This window comes from Beta vulgaris, chromosome 9 (genome assembly GCF_026745355.1).
Source record: "Beta vulgaris subsp. vulgaris cultivar EL10 chromosome 9, EL10.2, whole genome shotgun sequence".
Lineage (NCBI taxonomy): Eukaryota > Viridiplantae > Streptophyta > Magnoliopsida > Caryophyllales > Amaranthaceae > Beta > Beta vulgaris.
This window is the reverse complement of record NC_079210.1, coordinates 26,651,990-26,665,531: the sequence shown is the minus strand read 5'-3', so window position 1 is coordinate 26,665,531 and position 13,542 is coordinate 26,651,990. Positions and strand designations below refer to the sequence as shown.

Below are 13,542 nucleotides of genomic sequence, written 5' to 3'. Positions count from 1 at the left end.
GCCATGAGATGTGCTAAACACAACTTCCCGGACTTTGACTGGTCCAAGATTGACGAATTGCTCATGGTCGTGGTGACTTTCAGCTCCCGGTTGAGGGGGAGATCTTGGATGTCGGCGTTTCTGAGGCGGACATCGCCAATGCCGACCCGCGGTGCGAATTTGAGGAGGAGCAGGGTCAAGAGACCGTCAACGCTGCCGTCAATACTGAGGGGCAAGTAATTGCTAACCTTATTGCCGGTACTGACAAGCCGGAGGATCCGGTTTTGGTAGTTGATCGCTCTGAAGAAGAAGAGCGCGCCAAGTTGATTTTATTTCTTCATTTTGTCAAACCTGTAAACCTGGTCGCCTGTGGCCGGTACTTTTTGCAATAGCTCCTACGTTGTACCTGTTTGTTATTATATTGAAATGCAACAGTTTGATTCATCCATATCGTTTCTTTATTGTAATTTTTATTGCTTTATCTTTTGCTTTCGCATTAATCAGATCCGGTAGATCCATTAAGGTAATTGACCGGTTAATCGTTTATGCATTTTAAGTGTCCGACAGATCCACGGAGGTCGTTGGCCGGTTAGGTATCTCAATTAACTCAGCAGATCCACTAAGGTCATTGGATGAGTAACTAATAATGGGAGTTTTTTTCCGGCAGATCCGGGAAGGTCATAGACCGGTTAGGCTTTTTAATTAATTCAGCAGATCCACTAAGGTCATTGACTGATTAATTAATAATGAAAATTCGTTTGATCCGGCAGATCCTCGAAGGTCATTGACCGGTTAGGCCTTTTAATTAATTTAGCAGATCCACTAAGGTCATTGACAGATTAATTAATAATGCAACTTTGTTTTATCCGGCAGATCCACAAAGGTCATTGACCGGTTAGGCACTTTAATTAACTCAGCAGATCCACTAAGGTCATTGACTGATTAATTAGTAATGCAACTTTGTTTTATCCGGCAGATCAACGAAGGTCATTGACCGGTTAGGTACTTTAATTAACTCAGCAGATCCACTAAGATCATTGACTAATTAATTAATAATATAAATTAGTTTTATCCGGCAGATCCACGAAGGTCATTGACCGGATTTATGGCCTATAACAATAAAAGTAAGAATGCTAATAAAGAGTAAATCCTATTGGCAACAATGCCTGTTTATTAACTACACATAGTATCTTTTGAGGACACTAGCGTTCCAGCTATTCTTCAGCAACTTGCCCGACATGTCTTCGAGCCGGTAGGACCCCGGTATGATTTCCTCCTTGACCAAGTAGGGACCTTAATTCCCAATTGGCTGTGAGCTTTCTGTCCACATGTGCTTTCCCGGTCGCTGTTGTGCGTCTAAGTACGAAGTCTCCTTTGGAAATTGGCCGGCTCTGTACTCGCCTGTTGTAAGCCTTGCTTATCCGGTCTTTATATGCTGCCGACTTTAGTTCGGCTGCCAGCCTGACTTCTGGTAGAAGATCCAGGTCTTCTTTATGCAGTTACCCATTTAATACTGGATCATAGTTTAGGATTCGCCAGTTGGGCAAACCTACTTCTACCGGCAGCACCACTTCTGCCCCAAAGGCCAGTCTGAAAGGAGTTTCCCCGGTAGCTTCCTTTTCTGTGGTTCTGTTAGACCATAGCACGGCCGGAACCATGTCTTCCCAGGCTCCTTTTAAATCGTCTAACCTTTTCTTCAATGCGTTGAGGATCTGCTTGTTGGCGGCCTCTCCCTGTCCATTGCTTTGAGGATGGCACGCCGAGGAGTATGCAAACTTTATGCCGTATGGTCGCAAGAAGTCTCTTATGGGGCCGCAGTCAAACTTGACGCCATGATCCATGACAATTCCCATAGGAATCCCAAACCTGGTGATAACGTTTTGCCAGATGAACATCTTTACCTGATTACCCGTTATCTTAGCTGCTGGTTCTACCTTGATCTATTTTGTGAAGTAATCTATACCCACAATTAATAACTTCCTTTCCTCGGATGCCGGTGTGAAGGGTCCTATGATATCCATCCCCCACTGAGCAAAAGGGATTGGGTTTAGGATTGGCTGCAAATCATTTACCGGTTTATTTATCACTGGTGCGAACCGTTGGCACTTGTCGCATTTCTTGACGTAGGCTTAGGCATCTGTCAGCATACTAGGCCAGTAGAAGCCTGCCCTTAACGCCTTTAGTGCTGACGCCTTTCTGCCGATATGATTCCCACAAATTCCTTCGTGAATTTCTTCAATTATCTTCGTGGCCTCATAGGCCGTTACGCACCTTAGTAGAGGGAGTGAGAACCCTTTCTTGTACAATCGGCCCTGTAAAATGCAGTACCAAGAGAAATCCCTTTTAAGCTTTTTGGCCGCCATCTTTTCCTCTAGGAGAGTGCCTGTCAGTTTATAGGCCAAAATGTCGTTATACCATTCCGGACTCTGACCTATGGTGTGGACGGTGGTCGAGGGAGTGTCGATGCTCCACTCCCCCAAGGTTTCCACCATGACACTCCGCTTCTTGTCACTGACACTTGAGCTTGCTAACTTCGATAAGGCGTCAGCCGCCATGTATTCTGCTCTCGTTACCAGCTTGACCTCGAAGCTCTGTAATCCGGTTACCATAGTTTTGACCTTATTAAAGTATTTCTGCATTACCGGCTCCGGGGCTTCATACGTTCCTTCGATCTTACTCGATATCAGCTGCGAGTCCGTGGTCATCAGGACCTTCTTGGCGCGAGCCGCAATGCTCAGACTTAGTCCGGCCAAGGCTGCTTCATATTCTGCCTCGTTATTTGAGGCCTTGAATGCGAATTGGATGGCGTATTCAAAGATTTCCCCGTCCAGGGATTTCATCACTACTCATGCACCCGCTCCACTCTGGGCCGCAGAGCCGTCAACCTCTACTTGCCAGATACCGGTGGATTCTGGCGTTTCCCTGTAAGTGGTTTCCAGAATGAAATCGGCCAGTGCTTGGGCTTTGATGGCCGTGGGAGGCCGGTATTCGATATCGAACTCAGAGAGCTCTATTGCCCATTTTAGTAGCCTGCCGGTCGTGTCGAGCTTGTGGAGAGCCTTTTCCAGAGGGTGGTTAGTAAGTACCTGGACGGTATGGGAGTCGAAATATGGCCTCAACTTCCTTGCCGCGATCAGGAAGGCGTATGCCATTTTTTCCATCAGTTCGTACCTTTGCTCTGCTCCGGCTAATACATGGCTCACGAAGTAGATGGGGCTTTGCTGCCCTTGGCTATTTACCAGTAGCACTGCTGCCACCGTCGTCTCGGATACCAAGACATACAGCTGTAGTTTTTCGCCAGGTTCTGGTCGGGTTATTATTGGCAACTTTTTAAAGTGTTCTTTTACCCCTTCGAAGGCCCGTTTTTGCTCTCCCCCCCATTCGAACTTCTTATTACCTTTGAGAATTTTGAAGAACGGCAGGGCCTTTTCGGCTGACTTGGAGACAAATCTGGTAAGGGTCGCCATCCTTCTTGTTAGCTTTTAAATGTCCCGGATGCTCTTCGGCTCCTAGAGGTCGCTGATGGCCCTAACTTTGTCGGGGTTGGCGTCTATGCCTCTTTCACTTACCATGAACCCTAGGAACTTGCCGGATCTTACCCCGAACACGCACTTTTTGGGGTTCAGCTTCATCTGATGCTGCCGGAGTGTGGCGAAGGTTTCTTCGAAGTCAACAACGTGCTCTTCCTCCGTTAGGCTTTTCACTATACTGTCGTCAACGTATACCTCTACATTTCGGCCCTTTTGGTGCTCAAAAATTTTGTCCACCAGCTTTTGATAGGTAGCACCGGCATTTTTTAGCCCAAAAGGCATGGCTTTATATGCGTAGACTCCTGCTTCTGTGATAAAGGCCACCTTGTTTCTATCAGATTCTAGCAAGCTGATCTGATGGTAACAAGAGAAAGCGTCCATGAAGCTTAGTAAGGCGTGGCCGCAAGTAGAGTCCACCAACTGGTCTATTCTGGGCAAAAGGTAGCAGTCCTTTGGGCAGGCCTTGTTGAGGTCGCTAAAGTCATCGCACATCCGCCATGACCCGTAGGCCTTCTTTACCATGACTACGTTTGCCAGCCATTCGGGGTAGTCGCAGGGCTCAATTAAGTCTGCTGCCATCAGCTTGTCCACCTCTTTAGTGGCTGCATTCTTCTCACTTGAGAAATTTCTTTTCTTCTGTTTGACCGCTCTGACGTCCTCATTGACGTTGAGCCGGTGCACCATGAACTCTGGGTCAATGCCCGGCATCTCATCTCAGCAGGGTAATTAGATTGACCTTGACTTCTTCCGCCAAGTATGCTTCAATCTTCACAGTCCTTTTCGGCCTGTCCAGCTCTAGGCTCACTTCCTCCGTTTCTCCTTCCAGGCTAGGTCTCGGCTGATCTGCCGGCCTTCCCTCGAAATTCTCCATTGATAGATCTTTCTTGGCCTTATTCTCCAACCTTCGTCGCTTTCGCTCTGATGGCGGTGTGTCAACGGGACGTTAGTGATCCGAGTGTCTGAGGGCGGTCAGGTAGCAAGCCCTTGCCGATTCCTGGTTCCCCCTGAGTTTCTGGGGGTTACCGTCACTGGAGGTATAGACCATTGTAAGATGGTAGGTAGATACCACAGCCTGGTCGTCATGAATCAAAGGTCGTCCGATGATGGTGTTGTATGCTGCCGGGACGTCAACAACGAGGAATTCCACCATCAGGTCTCTAGAATGAGATCCTTCTCCCAGTTTTACCGCCAGCTTAATGGTTCCTTTTGGGACGACAAATGCCCCTGTAAAACCGATAACAGGATATGAGACCGGCTTCAGACATGTAGTGTCGAAGCCCATCTTTTCGAATGTCTCCTTGTATAGGATGTTAGCGGAACTTCCCCCATCTACCAGCACGCGATGCACTATTGCAGTTGATATCTGCAGAGATAGTACCAAGGGATCATCATGGGGGTAGACGAATCCCTTAGCGTCATCCGACGTAAAAGCTACGGACGGCATGGTTGGGGGTGCCGGCTATTTCCCTGTGTTGTGGTAGTTCACTTGGTGCCTCACCTCTTTCAGGCTAGCTTTGACCCCATGTATGCTTCCACCCCTTGTCGGTCCTCCAGATATAACATGGATTTCAGTGATTCTATCTTTCACTGACCTCCTATTACCGTTTTCATCTTCTCTAGATGGAGACTTCCGGTCAACCCTCGCTTGGTACTGGGTGAAGTAGCCTCTTCTGATGAGATCTTCGATCCCGTCCTTGAGGTATTTGCAGTCTTCTGTTATGTGACCGTAGTCCCTGTGAAACTCACACCACTTTGATTTATCCCGGCCATTGTAATACATCATTCTGGGCCTCTGCCACTCGTATATCCGTGCCCGGGATATTCTTAGGGAAATGTAATTGTGGTATTTGTCGGGTCGACCTTCATGGCCCTTCTTCACAGAGTTACTTTCCTCCCTTCTGTTGGAGGTGTCCGGCTTCTTATCTTTCCGGTACTTATCGTCCTTGCGATCTTTCTCCTTATCCTTCTCCTCTGCTGCCGGTCTTTTAGCATTTGACGCTTTGTCGAACTCTTCCTCCCGGATGAAGTCATTTGCCTTGCGTAACACCTCTGTTAGGCTTGTTAGCTTTTTACGACCTAAGTAGCTTCTGAAGGGAGTTCCTTCCTTTAAACCCGTCATGAGGGCTAGGACAGCAACTTCTTGCTGCGGAGTTGGGATTGTGACGGCTTCTGCATTGAAACGCCCTACGTAATCACTCAAGCTCTCTGTCTCCCCTTGCTTGATCGACATCAGCTCGCCAGTAGTCTTCTCCCGGCGTTTGTTACTAACAAAATGCGTAACAAATATGGATGTGAGCTGGCGGAAGTTGAAGACTGTTGCCGGTGGTATGCTCTTGAACCAGGTCTGGCCTAGCCAAGTTAGTGTAGAGGGGAACACCTTACACCATACTGAGTCAGTGTCGGTGTAAAACAGCATGTCCCTCTCATAGGCCGATATATGATCTTCCGGGTCAGTCTTGCCGTCATACTTACATGTCGGCATTTTGGTCTTCTCCATGGGCTCTTGAAGCATAGAAGTGGAGAATGGTGAGTTCCGCATGGATACCGGCTCGTCGCCTGTACTTACTTCCCTTCCTGGGGTGAGAAGAATGCTGCTGGACTTTTGTATCCTGAGCTTCCTCTTCTTCTTCCTCCCCTAATACCTGCTCCGCGGAGGTCTTGGAGTTGGCCACCTGATCCTGGTCATTCCGGCCTCGCTCGGCCTGGCGGCCCGTCTCCAGTGAACGAATTTTTCTCACTAGGATGTGGGCTCTGCTCAGAGGTCGCTTAACGGGTGGACCGGTTAGTGGGGTGTGGCTGGCCATGGCCTGGAAGACTTCTGCAGCAATCCTGAGTTGTTCTGGGGTGAAGATATGCTGGAGATTATGGAAGATACTCTCCTGAGGAGTTTCAGGAGTTTTTCTCCCTTTGTCAGTAGGTGGCCGAGTTTGTCCTACGGCTGGCAGCGGAGTTGAGAATCCTGGTGGAGTTTTCTCAAGGGGAACATTGTTTTCATCAGTTTCCGGCATGCCAAAGTGCTGATTAGGATCCATGAGGGTTGTTTTGTTTGCAAGAGATGGCTTAGACTACAAGGTATTGTTTGCCCCTCCTTCTAGCGCCAATTTTTCCGGTATGGGACAAGTTTTAGGGTACGAACCGGTAAGTCCTTAGTCAATTAAGCCGGTTTCAGTTCCTGCAAGAGAGAACACACAAACTAGCCTCGAGGGTTGATCCGAGGAACGCCCCTCCGATGCCTTAGTCAGTAATGGGTAAAACCGGTAGCTCTCAGGTGGAGTATGATTGTGTAAGTCAACGTACCTCATGACTCAGATCAGGGGAGTATTTATAAGGAACCCGAGTAAGCCCGTATACAAGTTGCCCCCTGTATTAACGGGGAAATTCCCAAGCACATTCCTTTGGGATATACTTTTATCTTGTACGCAATATCTATCTTTAGGCCCGTTGGCGGTGATAGATGGGAACTGGATCAAGCCCAGGCCCCTGGGGTAAGGCCCGTAAAAGGATGTCGGCTAGGCATCTTAGCGGAACCGGTATGACGAAGTCAACGGTTCTATAGTAGGTGCTCGTGACCATAGCAACACTTAGCGGTCTGGTTAGACCGGTATGGAACTTAGTCAGCCCCCATACATGTGCAAAAAAATATTATTGTTTACTCAGATATAATAACTAAGGAAATTAAATTAAAATGAACAATATTTTAAGTTCATTTGGAAAAATGAGCATCAGTGTGTTGCACATTTGTAGAGTATATCCTTTAATTGAGAAAAGAGCATATTAGATTTTGCTCATATGTGCAAAAAATATAATTGTTTGCTCAAATAATAATAACTAAGGAAATTATATTAAAATGAACAATATTTTAAGTTCATTTGGAAAAATGAGCATTAGTGTATTGCGCATTTGTAGAGTATATCCTTTAATTGAGAAAAGAACATATTATATTTTGCTCATATGTCAAACATAATATATCTCAATTGAATATTTAGACAATTAGTTAATCAAAATGATAACAATACTTATACCATTAGACACAAATTATAACAACACTAACAACATTAGACTAAAATGAGGAGAATAATATGTTGTATAAGTTCAAAAATCTATGCTCAAGCAAATATTTTCTTACAACAAACACATAAAATGTATTCAAAACATTAGTACTAAGTAACTACAAAAACCAACTATACTCTTTCATTCATAATAAGCCATAAAAGTTAAAAAACTATTGATCTACTTAAACTTCTCTAAACTTCATCTTCTCAAACACTGCTTTAAGTTCATTTGCATCGTTTCCAACAATCTCAACACAATATTTGTTACGGAGCTTGTTGAACACTTTCACCTGCAAGTAAGTAGCACAGTCTAGTGAGCTATATTATTATCAATAATTGGAGAGTAAAAAATCAGTTTGTAAGCTACAAACACTACTATACTTACATCATGTTTTTTTCAATCCGCAATCAAACTTAATCCCCTTGTAGCATTCCATATGCCTCATGACACATATACCACAGTTAATATGGTCATCACTTGTGCTCCAATCTAGATTTACAAAAGACACTTTCATATCAGTTACATCATTGGCCATGGTTAGACTTTGGACATTTTTGTACTGTTTCAGCAAGGATGAAAATGCAGATTTCTAAACAAAACAAAAACACATGAAATGAATAACAATAGTCAATCAAACAACCAAACAAAAGCAGCAAAATCAATGCACTTAAGAATATAAAAGATCGAAAAATATATTCTGGTCCGCATTTTTTGAAATTTTGATTTTCAGTCCAATTCGCGAATAATTTTCTTCTTTGGCTTTTACATAATTTCTATAGAAAATTTTAATTTTACAATATTTTTATGCATTTTATACATATATTCATTTAACTTGTAATTCATGTACATTTGGCTTGTTAGCAATGTAAATATTCCCAATTTTTCAGCATACAGACATTATACACCATCTACGAATTGCCAAACACCCCCTAAAAGTATCGATTGGACAGTCCCACTCCTAAACTCCTCCCCCTCAGTCCTAAGTCTTTTCTCTCCACTGCATCACCAAGACACAACCTAGCATCTTCTACTTCTTTTCTGATCTCTGTCACCACCGCATTCCCACTTCCAACCACTGCACCACTCACTTTTTGGTGTGCCGCTACCGCAACACGACTGCACCACACCACCACCTTTTGTCCCTCCGCCTCTGAATGTTGCACTCGTAATACCCCAACTAGTAAGCTTTAATTAATGTTAAAGTTTTCGAACTCCCTTACTTTCCCCCCAATTTTCACTTTCTTTGTCCCCAAACTTTAAATTTTCACTATCATATTTTGTGTATTTTGTGTGACATCAAGGAAGAAGAACAAACTAAATTAGTTGATACCATAGGGGTTAAGGCCATACATGATGTACAAGGTAGAGATGTGCTATTATTAGTTCTTTAATATGTTCTTAATCTAGCTATAAGGGGTAAAAATCAAGAGAGATAAAGAAGTTTAAGAATGATAGGAATAAGGCGTTAGCAAGGAGTATAAATAAAATGGATTTGAGCCAAAAAAACTTAACCCAATATTAAGAAGGAAATTAACCCAATAGTGACTAGGTTAATTTCTTTTAGTGACTAGTTTAATTCATTTAGTGACTAGGTCAACTTTTATATTAAAATTAGACCATCTCTTTTAATAATTTTTGAAAACTTATAGTTTTCAACTACCTAGTTCTTCCTCGACTTCCATTTAGAAAAAGGGAAAGAACGTTAAATTTACTCTTGGGTAGTTGGCTATGAAGGGCAGGGCCGTCTCGTATAAGTTAGGGGCTCTGTGCTAAAATTAAAAATGAGGCTCAAAAGGGTATATAAAGATGACGTTATATAAATATCAAAAAGTAAAAATTCATACAACTGGCTAAAGGCGTCCTTTGGAATTACCCCATATTCCTATCTGACCATGGGCCTATAATATTAGACTTAATCCCCACCACAATGAAACCATATCTAGAGCATAAACAAAATAGTCTGACAACATTACACCAAACTGATTATGAGTGCAAAATCCGAAAGGAATATGAGGAGAAACTAAGAGTTCAAACAGAATTTTGGAAGCAAAAAAGTAGAACTAAGTGGCATATCTTGGGCGACCAACCTACAACCTTCGTCTTTAAACAAGTCAAAAGTAGTAAGGTCGGAAATAGAATACGTGCAATACAAAATGCAGAGGGAAGATGGTCTCTAAATGAAAGAGAAACTAGTGAAGAGTTTGTTTCCTTTTCTAAAAATTTATTTAACCCTAGGGAGCAGACAAACTTGGAGTCTTATTGGGAGTAATGGTTTTCTAATTTACCAAAGATGAGTGAGGAGCGCAGGCACCAGCTTATTAAATTGGTAAAGATAAAAAAAGGTACGCAATGTTGTACTTTTAATGAAATTCCAGAAATCACCCGTACCCGATGATGCTCCACCAGGCTTTTTTTATTGGGGGTCATATGTTAAGAGAAATGAATAGAACTTTATAGTGCTTATAGAAAAAATGAATCAACCTTCACAGGTATCGCAATAATATACAATTAGTTTGTGTAATACCACATACAAGATAATTACGAAGATCATGGAAAATAGAATGAAGGTGATAATTCCATATTTAATTTCGGAATATCAACATGCATTTTTTCCAAATAGATTAATGCAAGATAGTAGTATACTTGCACATGAGCTAATAACCTAGATGAAAGAAAAGAAAAAGGGAAGGAAAGTATTCACAATATTGAAAACGGATTTGAATAAGGCATATGACAGAGTGAGATGAGATTTCTTGGAATATACGCTAAGAGCCATGGGGTTTCCATAATTATGGATTCATTGGGTTTTACAATGTATATCTACTGTTACTTTCTCAATATTATGAAAAATCATATATAAAATTCTCCACTAATACTAAAGAGGAAACAAAACATAAAATAAAAAGTTGGCTGGGCATAAAAAATGAACAAAATATATGAAATTATTTAGGATACCCAATAAAAGTAAATGCTAGATCTAGAACCAAATTCAACCCCATTATTGAAAAAATGACAAAAACATTGTCTTCATGGAAATATTTACACCTTACACCACCAACGAGACTTTTATTAATATACACAGTCCTGGTGTCTACAACGTCACATATTATACCCATATACATGTTACCAAAGAAAATATTACGCATAACATCAATCATATTAAAATTTATGCGGGGAGGTGTAACAAAAAATAAACCCATATATTGGGCAAAGTATAATGCACTCATAAAACATAAGAAGGAAGGTGGGGTTAATATCAGAGACGTAAAATCCTCAAACAAAGCAGTCTTTAAACAAGCATGAAGAATGCATAAAAGTTCTCAGAATTTAAACAAGCATAAAGAATGCATAAAATTCTTCAACAGAGCACTCTTATTTAAAAAAAGCATGGAGAATGCATAATAACCCTCTAAATTTAAACAAGCACGGAGAATACATAAAAACCCTCAAAAAGAGATTAGGCCCAGGAAAATATCCTATGCAATGAGATCAATAACAAATGTCGCTAAAATACTCAATGATAAAGTGGGATATAAAATTGCTTGCGGGTAAAATGTCAAAATAGGATAAAAGTATTGGGCGCAAAATTGGAAGGGGTACATTCAACTGACAATGAAGCCAAACAATAAAAGACATGCTTTCCCAGCCTGTTAATATACTCCTAAAACCTAGCGAGAATGAGATAAAGAGAATATACAAGCAGTGTTTATGGGGGAATCAACAATAGAGATATTATCTACATATGTATCCCTACGACAAGATGATGACAAACTTGTATGGACTCTCATGAAAAATGTGGAATATACCACAAAATCAGGATACTAGATTTTAATAAATTAGAATAAAGAGAACGAGAATAAAATATGGGATATCATATGGCGACTCCAGATACCCCTTAAGTGGAAGTTTTTTACATGGAGGATATTAAGAAGTGTTATCCCCGTCATGTATGAGCTAAGAAGATGAGGCATAAAAGAACAAAAAATGTGCCAAATGTGTAAAATGTTAAAGGAGACAAAGGAAGAGTTATTTAGGGATTGTGAAATAAGTAAAGGAATGTGGGATTCCTCAAATCTGGGTATGAGAGTGGAGATGCAACAAAAAACTCCACTACAAGATTGGATATCGAATAATATATACTATTCACATAATAAAAGAAAGGATACCCAAGCATGCATATAATTTATATTACTTTTTGGGGGAAAATGGAGACACCGTAATGAAATAAGTATGGGAAGAAAAGAATGCAATCCTCAAAATATTATGAACTAGATAAATGATAACTGCAAAAGAAGGATACTAACCCTGAATTGTCAAGAAGAAATAGATGGAAATGATAGCAAGCCAGAAACCCAACTACGAAGAAATGAACATGATGTGTTGAAGCACGGAATAGTTGCGCAAGATGAAATGGCACAAGTTTAAGTGCATGAAATATGGAAAAAGGGGTAAAAACAGGGAAAAATATGACATAAAAGCAGCAATATGATGGGTAATTAAGTACAAAGGAACGATAACATTAGGAGGTAAAAAAATTCTACGCAACTTCAAGCATACAGGCAGAACTCATGACGATTTTGGAAGGGATGAAACCAGCATGTTCGAAAGGATCAAACATTAGCATCTTTACCAATGCATGACTGGTAATATACGTTCTTAGAAATCATCAAACTACATTCACAAATGTTAAAGACTTAGTTAAGATATACAATTTATGTCATTGAGTTGTTCATGTGTAGAAATTAAAAGAGTAGATAAAGTCTATGTAAATGAAGCATATAATATAGCTACAAAATATAGGTAACACAGGATTTGATTTCATGTATATGTATGTAAAAACATTCTGATTGTATTTATGGTTTTACTTAATGTTTAAAAAAAGTTTCATACAACTAATAAAATTTATTCTTTTTCCAAACAAAATTCCATATATATTAGTCTAATACATACAAATTCTACTTCAAAATTGCAACCCTCTAGCATTCTTTGAAGAAAAATCATCAATCATCGCTAGTCCATTAAGTCGATCTTGCGACATCGTCGAACACAAGTAGGTTTTCAACAACTTTAACCTGGAAAGGCTTCTTTTTGCAGAGGTAATGGTAACCGGAATAGTCAACAAAATTCTTTATGCAATCAATACAATAGGAAAAGAAACAACATTTCTTAAAAATCTCAAAACATCAGTTGCTCCCATTTTTTCATTTGACAGGACTTCTCTATGTAATGTCAACTCCAAAAATAACTCATTTCCATTAATGTCAGATTGCTCACTGCTCTTAAGTGCATTTTCAATGTTCACACAACAAAATTTTAACGTCTTATCATTCAAGGAATAAATCTTCCCACATGTGAGCAAAGATCAAAATAAATCTTCATTGTTGGTATTGTTCAAGCCTTTTAGTGAGAGAAGAAATTACATGATCACAAGATATAAGAAGTATTTAGCTCTAAATGATTCTTCTTCCGATAATGCTACCATATCATTTGAAATCTCATCGAAATGTATTTTCCTTCGAATCTCACACCTTTTGGTAAAAAACGAATCAATATTCAAATATATGGCTATGTTTTTAGCAGTATCCATGGCATCAAAAAATCCAGTCTTTCTATATTTCTCAAAAAAAATATTAATCCCTTAACCTTTTTAATAGCAACATCAATTAACATAGCTTTTTCCTGTAAATGCTTACTAACCAAGTTCACTACAGAGAAAATGTCATACCAAATAACTAATGCCATCAAAAACTCAAAATCACCAAGTTCATTCATTGCTATAGATTTAGCCTCACTTCTTATCTTAGAATCAAGATCAATTTCAGCAACTTGAAGTAAAGCTTCCTTTAAGTCTGTAATCTGAAATCTAATGGCTTTCACACTCTCAACTCGACTCTTCTAATGAGTACATGATAATTATTTAAGAGTCAATCCTGTCACATTATCTTTTAGAATTATCCATAGTTTAGTAGAATTTGCAAAT

At 40.5% G+C, this 13,542-nt stretch overlaps 1 protein-coding gene across 1 annotated transcript; it reads right to left on the bottom strand.

Annotated features, from left to right (window-relative positions):
- Window positions 1–4,452: 4,452 nt before the first annotated feature.
- Window positions 4,453–6,541, bottom strand: LOC104903476 (uncharacterized). Its single transcript, XM_048637014.1, has 3 exons — window positions 6,076–6,541; window positions 5,008–6,011; window positions 4,453–4,872 (listed from the first exon to the last, which is right to left on the bottom strand). Exons 1-3 carry the CDS (start codon window positions 6,539–6,541, stop codon window positions 4,453–4,455), a joined length of 1,890 nt encoding a protein of 629 aa, XP_048492971.1.
- Between the last annotated feature and the right edge of the window lie 7,001 nt (window positions 6,542–13,542).